Genomic DNA, 14,380 nt, shown 5'->3' with positions numbered 1-14,380 from the left:
CTGTGCTCCAGCCTCATTGGAGGTTCTGCCTCTCTCATTTTCAGAGCCTTTTCCCCTCTCAAGCATTTGTACTTGGAATGCTGCCCAGCCTGTCTTGCCTTCTCTTCCAGGACTTCTGGAGTCCTAGGCTGGGGAGGCTCTCTCCCCAACAGCCTTGACCTCTTTGGGAAGCCCCCTTCTCTGGCACTGCAGCAGTGTGGAGGGGTGACCTAGTTGCAGCCCCATCTCCTTTTCTGTCCCGGGGCCTCCCAGGCACACAAGCTGCCTTATTGACAAATGTCTTCCCAGCTCCCCAGTGAACACTGGATGATACCCCTGCCAAAGCCCACTTTGATCTCCCAGTGACTCAAGCCTGGAGGTTGTAGGAGGTTGTAACTGGTCTCCCTGCCCCCAGTTCTTACCACGCCATCCAGCTGGTCATGGCCATTTAATAAATGATCTGCCTAAATCACCTCTTGGGAGCACTTTCTTGCTCAGATATTTTCAGAATGGAATTCCAGTCCCTTTGGGTGACTTAACAGCCTTCTAAAGTCTGCCTTCAAGCCTACCTTGCCTTTTACTTCAACCACTGTAATTTTAACTCTGAGAAATACTCGTTGAACTTTTGCCAAGTGAGTGAATGAATGATGAATATAGGAATGAATGCCTTGGGTCTAGTGGCAATTTCTAGAAATGGAATCTATTGCCAGGGGACTGTAGGGGTGGGGTCCTATAGACGTCTATAAACGTAGGAGCAAGTTGTTTGGGCAGATACCATCCTGAGTAGAAAACCAAGCTCAGTGAACTGGACCAGGCACAAAGCCTTGCCCAGGGGGAGAGATTTTAAGTGCAAACTCAAGGCTCTCATGTCAGCCCAGTCTGGCCTTTAGGTACATATTTTTCATGGCTTCCAGATGAGAGAGGGCTGTAAGTAGGAGCTGAAGAGCTGTTTCCCTATGAAACTCTAAACTTTGGGCACAGAAGCGAGTTTCTTGGGACCTCAGCATGGACTGGCTTGGGCTTGTCCAAGGCCCCAGGGCCAGTAGCTGGACCAGGTCAGACGAGGCAGTGGCAGGCCTACAGCACGGGACCCAGGAGCTCACTGAGTGGTGAACACATGTATGACATTCACCGGTGGGGGCAGGGTAAGAAGGAGCAATCTGATTTCTGACAGCTTCTTTCTGGCAGGAGGGGCCTAGGGAATCTTGGTGAAATAGATTTTAGGGTGCCAGTTAGAGGCTGAGTCTCCCAGCATCCTCAGACCCTACTACTCTCCTTCCCTTTTTCACAGGCTTATTGCTATGGCCCAGGTCAAAGGCTTCCTCCTTTGGGGTGCTTTCACTGAACTCCCTGGTGGGAAGTAGCCCCTTTCCTCTTCCTTGCAATTCTACATCTGCATGCTGGAGCAGTGGTAGGAGACTAAGACCACATGGCCTTGTAGCTGGATGTTCAGTAGTTCATTTCCCTGCGTGCCTGTGGGTGCAAGTCCTTCCCACCCTCCTGAGCATGCAGTGCCCTGGGAAGAGCCAGGAGCTTAAAGATATTTCTTTCTTTTTTGAGAGAGAGAGAGAGACAGAGAGAGACAGAGAGAGACAGAGAGAGTGTGAGCAGGGGAGGCAGAGAAAGAGGGAAAGAGAGAATCCCAAGAAGGCTCCACACTTAGTGCAGAGCCTGACCCAGAGCTCAATCTCACGACCATGAGATCATGACCTGAGCTGAAATCGAGTCAGGCACTCAACCCCTTAAAGATATTTTTTGACTGAATGGTAGTTCTTTGCTTTTTAATGATCTTCAAGAGTTCTGTACTGTACATAAAAGGCCATCTATAGAATGGGAGAAAGTATTGCAAATTACATACCTGAAAAGGGTACGTAATTTTTTAAAAGCCCAGTTGAAGAAATGAGCAAAAGAATTGAATAAACATTTCTCCCAAGAATATATAAAATGGCCAAAAAGCACAGGAAAAGATGTTCGACAGTACTAATCATTAGAAAAGTGTACATTAAAACTGCAATGAGATGCTACTTAACACCCAGGAGAATGCCTTCTATAACAACGACATCAACAACAGAAAACAAATATTGGTGAGAATGAGGAGAAATGGGAACCCTCATGCACTATAGGAATGTAAAATGGTGCAGCTGCTAATGGAAAACAATATTTTCCTTGAAAATTAAAAACACAACTGCCACATGATCCAGCAATCCTCCTTCTGGTTAGATAGCCAAAAGAACTGAAAGTAGAGTCTCAAAAGAAGTATTTGTATATCCATGTTAATAGCAGCATTATTCACAATAGCCAAGAAGGGGAAGTAATTCAAGTATCCATCAATGGATGCATGGATAAATAAAGTGTGATATATCCACACAATGGAATATTCTTCCATCTTAAAAAGAAAGGAAATTCTGAAACACCCTACAACATGGATGAGTCTTAAGGACATTATGCTAAGTGAAATAAGCCAGTCACAGTAAGACAAATACTGTATGATTCCACTGATATGAGGTACTTAGAATAGCCAAATTCAAAGAGACAGAAAATAATGGTGATTGCCAGGGAACAAGGAAGGGGGAAATGGGGAGTTGTTTCATGGATACAGACTTTCCTTTTTGCAGGATGGAAAAAGTTCTGGAGACTGGCTGCATACAATGTGAATGTACTTAACACTACTGAACAGTACACTTAAAAATGGCTAAGTCAGTGAAGTTTTGTTATGTATATTTTACCACAATTAAAAATTAAAAATTAAAAAAAAGAGTTCTGCACTTAGTTGGCCCATTCGAATTGTTCAGTAGGCAAACTTGCCTGTAAGCAGCGCCCTGGTGGAGTTGGGATTTGTTACTTGGCCACAGACCACCTTGAGGAGAGGTAGGTACTCCTTACATCCCCAGGTACATAAGGAAGGCACTCACACCGCAGAATGCAGTCCATGGACCCAAGTAACAACAGTCACCCAGGCTCCTTACAAACAAAGAACTTCAGGCCTCAACTTAAAGAATCAGAATCTGCATTTTAATAGGCTTCCAGGCCATTCTTGTAAGTTAATGCCTGAAAAGCATGGCCTGGGGTCGATCCTCACTGGGAAGTAGGGCACTAAAGGAGGGGTGAGTGGCAAAAACAGCATACAGTGTCTGGGACCCCACTCTCCCAACTTAGACATGGGGAGCCTGAGACCCTGAGGACCACAGAGGCTTACACCAGAGAGGCTGCTGGACACATTTACCTGGTTGGGCTCTGGAGACTGACTTCACAGGTGCTGGCTTGTCCATCTTCTTCTAGCTGTGTGCTCGTGAGCAAGTTACTCTATGTCCCTGTGACTTAGCTTCTCCACCTGTTAAGAGTCACCTCATGGATGTGCTGATTTAATTGTGGACTAATTAGTACAGGTCAAAGTGTACAGGTGCCCAGTGCAGTTACCAGAAGTCATGTTGCAGGAGGGAGTGCTATGGAGAGGGCTCAAGATGGCACCAAAGCCCAAAGTTCCAGCTCCCAGTGTGGTCAGAAGATATGCAGAAGAGGATGGGGGGAAGGGTCATTGATCCCAATGAGCAAATTTGGGTATTGGTTTATGAATACGTTCAGTCCTTCCAGAACAATTGTGAATGCTTGTCCAGTAAGGACCTGGGGATCTGGCAGTGAGGAGGGTGAGCAGTGGCCGTTTGTGGGCAGAGGCTACCTACGTAGAGGTAACCCTGGGGACTGACTCTTATGGATGCAGCTCCAGGACCGGGAACCTCTGGTCAGGGCCATATAGACCCTCCATGCACCCAGTGCAACCTGGTATTCTGGGGGGTGGTCCAGGAGGGGCAGAACTGTGCAAGGCCCTCAGGCGGCTCTCTCAAGCTGGGCCAACCCACAGTCCTCGGGCTGCTTTTTAAACAGGCAGAGGCTGGGCCAGGAGTCTGCAGCGCGCATCATCAGGCGTCCCAAGGCTCCGGAGACGCCAGCACTGGGCGACAGTGGGCCTGGCTGCGGCACAAGCGGTGAACTTGTGGCACGGGCGCCCTTCCCACCTCCTCCCATAGTATGCTTCGACTGGGCCCGGACCTGAGTCCCTTCACCTGGGCACCCCGCACGTTGTCCTCCCCTTCGCAACAGGTTCTGCACTAAGCCCCCCAACTTGGTTCCACACCAGGCACCTCGCCTTTCACCCCATCCTCCGAAAGCAGGCCTCAACCTTGGGATCGCACCCGAGGTGTCCCTGCCAAGCACCTGGACCCCCTGTTGTGCACCCGTCCACTCGCCCGTACACCGGCTCTGCACTTCCCTGACGCTCAGTACTGAGACAGTAGAGCCCCGAGACAGAGCCCTCTGACGCGGCACCCCGGATGCAGGCCCAAGGGCGGAGCGCCTCCTGCGCTCAGGTCTAAGTCGCAACCAAGCTACTGTTTCGACCGTGCGCAGCAAACGAGACCATATTAGCCAACCAACCTCCCGGACCCCCAGTCGTTTTTCTCTGTCACCGCATCCTCAGACGCTGAGCCCCCCACCACCCCGGGGAGCAACAAGGATAAGTCTCCTTGCAAACACCTTGCAAGAGTCCTCCCAGGTAGTGTGAGGGGCTCTGGACCGGAGTAGTCGGGGGTGCCCAGGTTTCACCGTGCAGGAAAGAGCAAGGCGTTACTTCTGCCACTAGCCTTTTCGTGGGACCATAGATAAACGAGAGCTTCCAGTTTCCAGGGTCTTTGGGGGCATCTCCGCGGGCTCCACTGGGAAACTGTTTAAAGAGACAACGAAAGCAGGCACTTCCTCGCCCCGCCCCGAGGTGGGAAAAGGGCAGGAAAGAACTGGAGCCCTGTGAGTCAGCTCCTCTGGGAAGCCGGGCCGCCCGGAGAGGCGTCACCCTCGGCTGCGGACCAGGGGCCCCTGGCGGGCAGGGAGGGGCGGTCCGGGCGCGGCGGGGGCGGGGTCGGGCTGGCTGGCCTCGGCATTTCCCGGGCCGCACGGCCGGGACAGCGCGGCTGGCGGGCCTGGGTCATGGCAGGCGGGGCGGCGCAGCGAGGGGCCGAGCTGCTGGCCTTCGAGCGGTTCCGGGACTCGAGCACACAGCCGCTGATCTACGGCTATGGCCCACGCAGCCTGCGGGACATGCGCGAGCGCGAATTCGGGCGCCTGGCAGGTGAGGCCTGCCGGGGCTTCTGTGCGGGGGGGTGGGGGGTGGGGGAGGGCAGGGAGGAGGTGGCGGGCACGAGTTTTCTGGAACTGACGAGGAAGGAGCTTTTGCTTTAGGTGATAGCAGCGTCACCTCATTTGGGATACATTTTGGATCGAAAGTCCCGGAGGGACCTGTTTGCGCGTCCCTGAGTTCCCACTTGCAGCCCAAGACTTCCTGCTACTCTAGCTCCTTAGCCTTTCCCGTGGTGCAGGACTAGCCTACCCCTCTCACCCGTGTCGCTCTCGGCGGACCACACTTAGGAGTTCTTTTGCCCTCGCCCGCCGCGAGACTTCCGCCTCTAAAGGTCCAAGGGGAGCCAGGGTCGCAGAATGCAGGCATGAGCCGCAGCCATGACTGTTCAGGTGCTCTCCCGGAGACAGGTGCAGTGCGGGGGCGGCCAGTGCGCTGGGTTGTGACCGCGCGTCTGGGGGCGTGTGCGGTTGGGACCGAGATGCTATGGCCTCTGGACACTCCTAAGCAGCTTTATTTTCGAATCCCCCTTTTCTCATTCGTGCCAGGGCAATGCCTTCGAACTCTAGCTCGCTGGGAGACTTGAATTAGCAAACCGTGCAGTTTGAGCTTTAAGTACAGGGCGAGCCTGTAAATTGGACACGAGTATCGGGATCATATGGTCCTTTTGATATCCGCAAGGCGGATCGGGCTGGTTAAATTTTAAATCGAGCTCGATCGGGGCCTGTGGCCTTGCCCAGACGCTGCCCGACCCCTGGTCCGGCTTTTCTCTCTTGCCGGGAACCTTGTGTGAGGGTCTTCCTCGAGCCTGAGAACTGCGTGCCAGTCAAGCAGGGAGGGACCGCAGGTTAAGTGGGTATGGTCGTGGCTCCAGGCACAGGGATTTGAGGTGTATTTATTCTGTCGCGTTGAGCAACTGGTGACTGCTCCCTTGCTTGTGGCAAAACAGCGGCCGCCGTGACTTAACCTTTCAGTAATCAGGTGGCTGATTTCAGCTCTTTTGAGTCACTTCCTCATGTTTGGGTTGGCAACAATTTTTTTTTTCTTTTGGAGCTTTGACGGCTGTGGCCTCCTCCTAGTGTGCTCCCTTTCTGTAGTTCAGTAGGGAAGCTCAGGAGGGAGACGGGGAGGGGGGCTTCTGGTGGCCTCTCTACTACCTCCATTCTTCCCAGTAACACATTCACCTGGAGGAGCCAGCATCTTGCCCCTCCTCTTCCACATGCTGCTCTGAAATTTTTTTACTGTGGAAATTTCTACCCATAGAAATAGACTGATACAGTGAACACCCACAGGTGTGGAGGGAGGGAAGGAGGCTCCCCATTCTTTTGAAGCAAATCTGAGAGGCTGTTTTCATGCAGTCCGTAATTATTTCAGCACCACACCTGCTTAATCTCCTAATCCTTCCAGCTCTGATCCCTCATACCCATCACTGACCTCTTCCCTCAAAGCTACCCTGGGAAAGCAGAGGTGTGCTCTGGGCACCTACTTGTTTTACTTGTGTCCTTCAGAGAACATTTACTTAAATGTAAAATTTAAATGTGATAGCCAGATCCCAGGCTGCCCCCAGAGCCCCTTTGACATCTATCATATCATATTCTTTCTTTCTCTATCATCTATCTAGTGCAAGTTCCTACCATTTCCTCTACACTATATAGTTGAAGTAGACTTTTGTGGATTAAACCCATACTTCCCACAGTTGGAAGTCTTAGAACATATCCACTTTTTTTCCTCTCATAGGGCAGGGAAAAACAAAACAATGTAACCATTACTTCCTCTTCCTTTTCCCCTACTCCTTCCCCTCAGAGTTTTTGTGCAGGTTTAAGAGTTTATCTGGCTAAGTGGTACCTCTAGATAATTATGTAATTAATCTTTAAGTGCTGAAATATTTTACCTAACCAGTTGGATGGGGATTTCCTCATCTTGGTGATGGGAAAGTATTGGATTTTCAGATGGGGCTCAAGTGGTTCTTGAAGCCTCGGGGTGCTGATGCATGGCCACTCACCCTGTATGGAACTAAGAACTTAAAGAGCATGATCTAGAAGAGACCCTGAAATTTCCTCTCTTGAAGACCCAATTCCAATGGGTTTTGGGGCCATTTGCCTGCTGCTTCTACTAACCAATAAATCGTGGAGTGTCACTGTGTACCGAGCACTAAACTGGGCTCTGTTATACCAACTCATTTAACCATCATCCCATTTGCAGATGAAGGAGCAGGGATCCAGAATGGCTAGTGGTGGAGCAGGATTCAATCAGGTTGGTTAACTTGGATTCTGCACTGCTAACCACTATGCTGACTGACTTCATCTAAGATCAGATCTCTAGCTAATCTAACATGGCTGCCTTGTTTTGCAAAATTAACTACTAGACCAAAGGCCAAAGCAGCCTTCTCCCAAATGGCTTCGTGGCCCTGCAGTAGGCTGTGGGCAAGGCATGTGGTGCTCCCTGGGAGCCCCTCAGGTTTCACATAGGCACCATGGCTTTACATGAGCATCTCCCTGATGGCTGGATGGACAAAGGCCTTTCTTTTCATGTGGTGCATTTGTATCTCTGAATTTTCAATTAAAGAGACCATTATTCTAAAACAAATGACTTGGACTAGGTAGTACATTTACATAGCACTCAGAAGGTGCCAAAGAAGAATAAAGAATGGCCAGGGAGCCCCCTCACTCCAGGCACAGCCATGGTGGCTGCCCCAGGGTCAGTTATGCTACTCATGTCAGGTGTGCCTTTTGACTTGTTGTCTATATTTATATAAGTCTGTACAGTTTTTTTAATTATACAACTGAGACATAACATTCATTATCTGGCATAATTTACATTTATTTGTCTTTCTTTGTCACTGTCATACCAGCTTCTCTCTTTTGTCTATTGTTGTGTCTCTGCCACTTAGAACAGCACCCAGCACATAGTAAGTACTCAATAAACATTTCTTGAACCTAAAAATACAATAAACTAGGAAATAAAATGACTTTATAGAGACTGTCTACAGAAAACCCACAGCTAATATCATACTTAATAGTAAAACAATGACAGCCTTACCCCTAGGAGCAGGAATAAGACAAGGAGGTCTGGACTCACCACTTCTATTCAACATTGTCATAGAGGTTCTAACCTGGGTAGTTAGGCAAGAAAATGAAATAAAAGGCATCTAGATTGGAAAGGAAGAAGTGAAACATCTCTATTGGCTGGTAACACAATATTGTATATAGAAAACCCTAAAGAATCCATGTATAAGACTGTTAGAACTAAAACACAAGTTCAGCAAAATTATAGGATACAAGCTCAATACGCAAGCTTCAACCTATTTCTAGACACTAGCAAGAAAAGCTGTGAAAATGAAATAAAGAACAAAATACGTAGGAATAAACTTATCAAAAGAAGTAGAAGATTTACATACTGAAAACTACAAAAGGCCATCAAAGGAAATAAAGGAAGACCTAAATGAATGGACAGACATCTTGTATTCATGTATTTGAAAACTAAATATTATTAAGAGGACAGTACTCCCTGAACTGACCTATAGACTGATTGACATTCTAATCAAAGTCCCAGGTACCTTTTTGAAGCAATCGATAAATTGATTCTAAAACTCCTACAGAAATGCAAGGGGCCCAGAATAGCCAAACCAACCTTGAAAGAGAATAAAGTTGAAACACTCAGACTTTCCCTAAAAGGAAAATAAGTAAACTGTATATAAAATTACAGTAATCAGTGTGGTACTGATACAAGGCTATGTGTGGAGTGATGAAGTAAAATTGTAAGTCCAGAAATAAACCCAGATGTCTATGGTCAGTTGCTTTTTAACAGAAGGCAAGGACTATTCAATAGAGGAAAGAACAATCTCTTCAACAAATAGTGTTGGGGTAGCGGGCATGCAAAAGAATGAAAGTGGACCCCTACTTCACACTGTATTAAAAAATGAACTAAAAACATATGAAAGGCCTAAATATAAGGGCTAAAAATATAAAACTCTTAGAAGAAAGCATAAGCAAAAGTCATCAGGACCTTGGATTAGGCAATGGTTGCTTATGACACTAAAATCACAAGCAACAATAACAACAGAAATAGACAAAGTGGACTTCATCAAAGTTAAAAACTTTTATGCTTCTGTGGATACCACCAAGAAAGGAGAACCCACCAAATGGGAGAAAACAATGTCCCCACAAATCTTGCACCTAGTCATGGTGGCATCATTTATAATAGATAAAAAATGGAAGCAGCCCATATGTTTATCACTGGATGAATGGATAAACAAAATGTGGTACATCCATACACTGGAATACTATTCAGTCCTAAAAAAGAAATGAAAATATTATGCACCTTGAAAATACAGATGCACCTTAAAAATATTATGCTAAGTGAAAGAAGCCAGACACAAAAGGTCACATATTGCATGCTTCCATTTATATGAAATGCCCAGAATAGGCAAATATGTAGACACGGAAGGTAGATTAGGGGTTGCCAGGGGCTAGGGCTGAGTGGATTAGGGAATGATTGGTAATGGGTATGGACTCTCTTTTTGGGGTGAATGAAAATGTTCAAAAATTAATTAGACAGTTATGATAGCTTATGAATCTGCTAAAGTTACTATTAAAAGGATGAATTTTATGATATTGGAATTATATCTTAATAAAGATGTTGTAAAAGAAACCAAAAAGTCCAGGTGCCTTAGTCTGTTAAGCATCCAACTTCGGCTCAGTTCATGATTTCACAGTACGTGAGTTTGAGCCCCACTCTGTGGGCTCTGTGGAGCCTTCTTCAGGTCCTCTATCTTCCTCTCTCTCTGCCCTTCCTTCACACTCTCTCTCTCAAAAATAAACATTTTAAAAAAAAGAAAACAAAAAAATCTATTCTGCATAAAACAATAAAACTCATTTAAGCGAATGAAAGAAGGAATGAATCTATTCACATTGTATATTATTGACAAATGTATCTCAGAGTTTGCTCCATGTCTCAACTTATAAAGTACTAGATGGAGGTACAAGAATTCTTTATTTTAAACACATGTTCATGGGCATTTAAGTCATTTCCAATCTCCTGCTATTTCAGACAATGCTGCACTAAATGTCCTCATGTGGAGGCTAGTTCACAAACCACAGGTATTTATAAGATAATTTCCTAGAAGAGGAGGTACTAGATCAAAGAGGGTTTGCATTTTAAAGTGTGATCGATATTGGCAAATTGCTGTCCATAAAGGAGTTGTATCAACGGAGCCTCCTGTCTGCAGCCATGTACCAGTGGGCCGGTGTTCCCGTGCCCTTGCCCACACGGCGAGTCATCCCACTCTCTGGTCTCCCCATCTGATGGGAACATCTTCATATCTCACTCTCATCTTAGTTTGCCTGTCTCTGCTTATGAGAGAAGCTAGAAAGCTCATTTACGTTCCTAGTATTCTCCAAAGCTCTCTAAGCTGTTCTAGGATTGAGGGATCTAGAATTCACTGTGGCAAAGCACAAGCTGGGCTCGCCCACCAGGGAAGAGGCAAGGAAATCCCAGATAGAAGAAGTGAGTCATAATGTGAAATTGCTTTACTGTTATAAATCACAAATGTCTGTTGGGCTCCTTCTCCACGTGGGATGCTATTCCAGGTTCATAAAAGAGCTGGTTAATCAGGGAGGCTTGCTCGGGGCTCTAAAGGTCACTCAATATTGAAAGTGCAATCTTGCATTGCCTGTGCCTTGGATTAAGAAGCTCATATCAAGAGGGTTGGGGAAATCAGTGTCCTGGAGGAGCCCATTGCTTACGCTCACACAAATCAGATCTAAGTAAAATGAGTGGAATATCCCTGAAAAATAACCCGAGCTTGATTCTGTGTTTTCTTTCAGGAACTGTCTACCTTGACCACGCAGGAGCCACATTGTTCCCCAGGAGTCAGCTCACAAGCTTCACTAATGATCTCATGGAAAATGTTTATGGTAAAGAAAAACACACCAAACTGACTTTTGCATGAATATTAGCCAACTACATTCAGCCGATCAATCTCTGCTTAATAAATATCAGATTAATAGACTAGGACAGTGCTCAGGGCGGTCCCTATAATATGTGCCGTGACCAGGATAGGAAGGGTTGGCTCAGGGACACAAAGTTTACTTCCAGAAGAAGGGGTCAGTGTCAGAGGGCACAGAAGCACAAAGCTGCTGTATTTGGCGGGATGACCCTGGGCAGAGGGTGGGGTGATGGGAAGGACCTTCATTTATTCTTTCACTCCATAAATGTGTGTTGAGTCACTCTTCTGTGGGGGGCGTGGGGCTATAATGAAAACTGAGGAAGCACAGGCCCTGCCTTCACCGACTATGATGTAGTCAAGACAGGGCCCTAATCAAGTGAGCTCCCAGTAAACGGAAATTACCAACTATCTGAAAGGCTGTGAACAAAAGGTCCATGACACCATGGAGGCCTGTGGCTGCAGAATGACCGAGCTGGCAGCGTGATGCAGAGAAAGCCACCTCACAAGTGGGGTGAATACTCGAGGATGGGCAGGAATTCACTTGGGAACAAGGAGGAGAATGGTATTCCAGGCAGAGGTCATAGCAGGAACCAAGACCCTCTAGTGGTTTCAGGAGTTAGCCCCGCAGCACAGAGGAGGGGAGGAGAGTGGCGGAGGTATGAATGGAGAGGTGGATAGGGGCAGTGTAGGTGCTCTGCAGAGTTTGATGTTTATTCCAGAAGCAATGGGTAGTCACGGAGGACAGTAAGCAGCAGCATGGTGTGATGAGGAGCTGAGCATGGACAGGGAGCTCGGGCTAAAAGCAGCAGCAGCAGTAGCAGTGGTAATGGTACTGGCAGTGACCATGTGTCCCGAACACTCACTATACACTTCACAGACTGTTCCAAATGCTCCGTCTCTTCTCTCTCCCTCCATTCTTTAGGCAAATGAGGGTACAGGTTCTGTTATCAAACAAGCTAAGGTACAGGTTCTGCCATCACTCCTATTTTACAGGTGAGGAAAGTGGGCCCCAGGGGAGATAGGGAGCTAACCCGAGGCCACACAGTCAGAAAGCACTAGAGCTGGGGGAGCAGGTTCTCCAGGCCAGTGGGCTCCAGAGCACGAGCCCTTATGCCTCAGCACACTGCCCTGACAATCCTGTCATGCCACACGGAAGTCCTAGGCAGCCAGCAGGAATTTAAATCTGGGGGATAGTTTGTAGAGGAGATGTCAGTGAGGAACCTTATCTTAACTTTTACTCCATGATTTGCAGAGATCTGCAAGTCTTCTTTAATCTTTGCAAGAGTCCTAACTGTGGGAAAGGTGCTGAGAGGTGACACAATCTGTAGACTGTAGGTAGTGCTGATGGTGCCCAGCTAAGAATCAGGGTGGTGAGAGGCAGTGAGGGTCAGTACCAAGCCTCCAGGTTACTAGTGCTTATGGAAAAGGAGTGTCGGTAGCTTCTATGGCCAGAAATCCGGTGTGACCAGACAGTATGTATGAGAAAACAAACAAACGAACCCAAAACAAAAAGGTCAAGGCTGCATTGATGTGCATATGTGGTCCAGCTCTTGAGAAATGCTTGTGCCTCATCCCTGCACATCTGGCCCCTTGAGAGGTCTGTGTCCTTGTCTGGGGACCATGTTTTGAGGGAGGTAATAATACTATGGGTCACACTCATGGGGGATCCAAGGAGGGGAGGAGAACTAGAAATTGACAAGTGAAATTAGGAGAGACTCGGGGTACCTGGGTGGCTCCGCTGTTTAAGCATCCATCTTTTGATTTCAGCTCGGGTCATGATCTCATGGTTCGTGAGATCAAGTCCTGTGTGGGACTCTGTGCTGTTAGCGTGACCCTTGCTTGGGATTCTCTCTCTGTCTCTGTCCCTCCCCTGCATGCTCGCAAACTAAATCTCTCTCTCTCTCAAAATAAATAAACTTTTAAGTAAATCTTTTAAAATGAGAAATTAGGAGAGGCTCTAGCCTTGAGAATGGGCTAAGGGGAGATATGATGGTCCCCTTCACATATTTGGGGGAGACAGACGTGTTTCTGCAGGAACGATGCCAGAAGCAGTGGTGTGAATTCAGGGCAGCAGATGGGGACTTGGATTAAGTGGGGTTCATGGCTCTGCCTCATGGTCTGGGGGGAAAGGGCAGCCCCCTGAGGCTGCGTACTTGATTCCCTGGAGTTAACTATCAGAACTGTCTGTCAGAGAATTTGCAGAAGAGGTACTTGCATTGGTCTGGCTACCTGAGAGCTGACTTCCAGCTCCAGAATGTTCTTCCCCAATCCCATCTTGCTTTACTAGTTGGGGGTGGGGGTTGGTTGGTATGTTTAAAACAATTGAGTTGTATTTTACGTACCATAAAATTCATCTATTTCAAATGTACAACTTAGTGATTTTTAGTAACTTTACCAAGCCGTGCAACTATCATTATAAGTCACTTAGAACATTTTCATTCCCCAGTAAGATCTCTGATGCCCATTTATAGTTAATGCCTGTTGCCCCCTCAGTCCTAGCCAATCCACTACTCTCTGAATCTCTCTCTGTACAGTTGCCTTCGCTGGACATTTCATATAAATGGAATCGTATAATATGTGACTCCTTGTGTTTGGTATCTCTCAGCATGTTTTTGTGGTTCATTCATGACCTAGCCAGTGGGTTCCTTTTTATTGTGAATACTTCCCCATTGTGTGGACAGACCACATTATGTCTATCTGGTCATCAGCTGGTGGACATTCATGTTGTTCCCAGGATTTGGCTTTACAGACAAACCTGCCTATGAACATTTCTGTGCATGAATCTTTGTGTAGATGTATGTTTTCATTTCTCTTGAGTATATGGGAGTGGCTTTCCCGCGTCCTAAGTAGTTGTATGCTTACCTTTTTGAGAAACTGAGGAGAGGATTTGGGAGGAACACAAGAAGAGAAACTCAAGTAGTCACTTGATGGCTTTGTCTCCGTAACCTGCCAGGTAATCCTCACAGCCAGAACATCAGCAGCAAGCTCACCCATGATACCGTGGAGCATGTGCGCTATAGGTGAGTGCCTGCCGCGTGGGCGCCCCCAGGTGGTGGACTTCTTTCCTACCACTTACCGCATCCCACAAAGGTTCTTTATTTTTTTTAAATTAATTAATTAATTTATTTTTTTATACAGCAAACACTCCCAAAATAAACTTAGATTGTATTGTAGTTTCACTTAACAGTATATAAAATGCTGTGTTGTGACAGGTATCAACTATCCATTAGATACTGAATCATTTCTTCTTAAGCACTACTAACTGCTTGTTTTTCTTGAAGCTAGATCATTCTGAATGTTTCCTGTTAGACCTATGAGTGCAAACATAT

General features: G+C 46.9%; 1 protein-coding gene across 7 annotated transcripts in view; it reads left to right on the top strand.

Moving 5' to 3' along the window:
• Positions 1-14,380, top strand: part of MOCOS (molybdenum cofactor sulfurase) — a 137,154-nt gene that overhangs the window by 76,190 nt on the left and 46,584 nt on the right. For 5 of the 7 annotated variants that reach the window (XM_029921726.1, XM_029921725.1, XM_029921724.1 and 2 more), the window contains exons 1-3: positions 4,911-5,098; positions 10,930-11,019; positions 14,005-14,071. In XM_029921726.1, coding sequence (XP_029777586.1) covers positions 4,957-5,098; positions 10,930-11,019; positions 14,005-14,071 — 299 coding nt within the window. In that variant the 5' untranslated portion in view covers positions 4,911-4,956. Of the gene's footprint in view, positions 1-4,910; positions 5,099-7,306; positions 7,358-10,929; positions 11,020-14,004; positions 14,072-14,380 lie in introns of those variants that run through there. The other 2 variants (XM_029921727.1, XM_029921728.1) reach the window with 2 other exon arrangements.

The sequence above is a fragment of the Suricata suricatta genome, chromosome 14, assembly GCF_006229205.1.
Source record: "Suricata suricatta isolate VVHF042 chromosome 14, meerkat_22Aug2017_6uvM2_HiC, whole genome shotgun sequence".
In the NCBI taxonomy this organism is placed as follows: domain Eukaryota; kingdom Metazoa; phylum Chordata; class Mammalia; order Carnivora; family Herpestidae; genus Suricata; species Suricata suricatta.
This window is presented reverse-complemented; position numbering and strand designations above follow the sequence as displayed.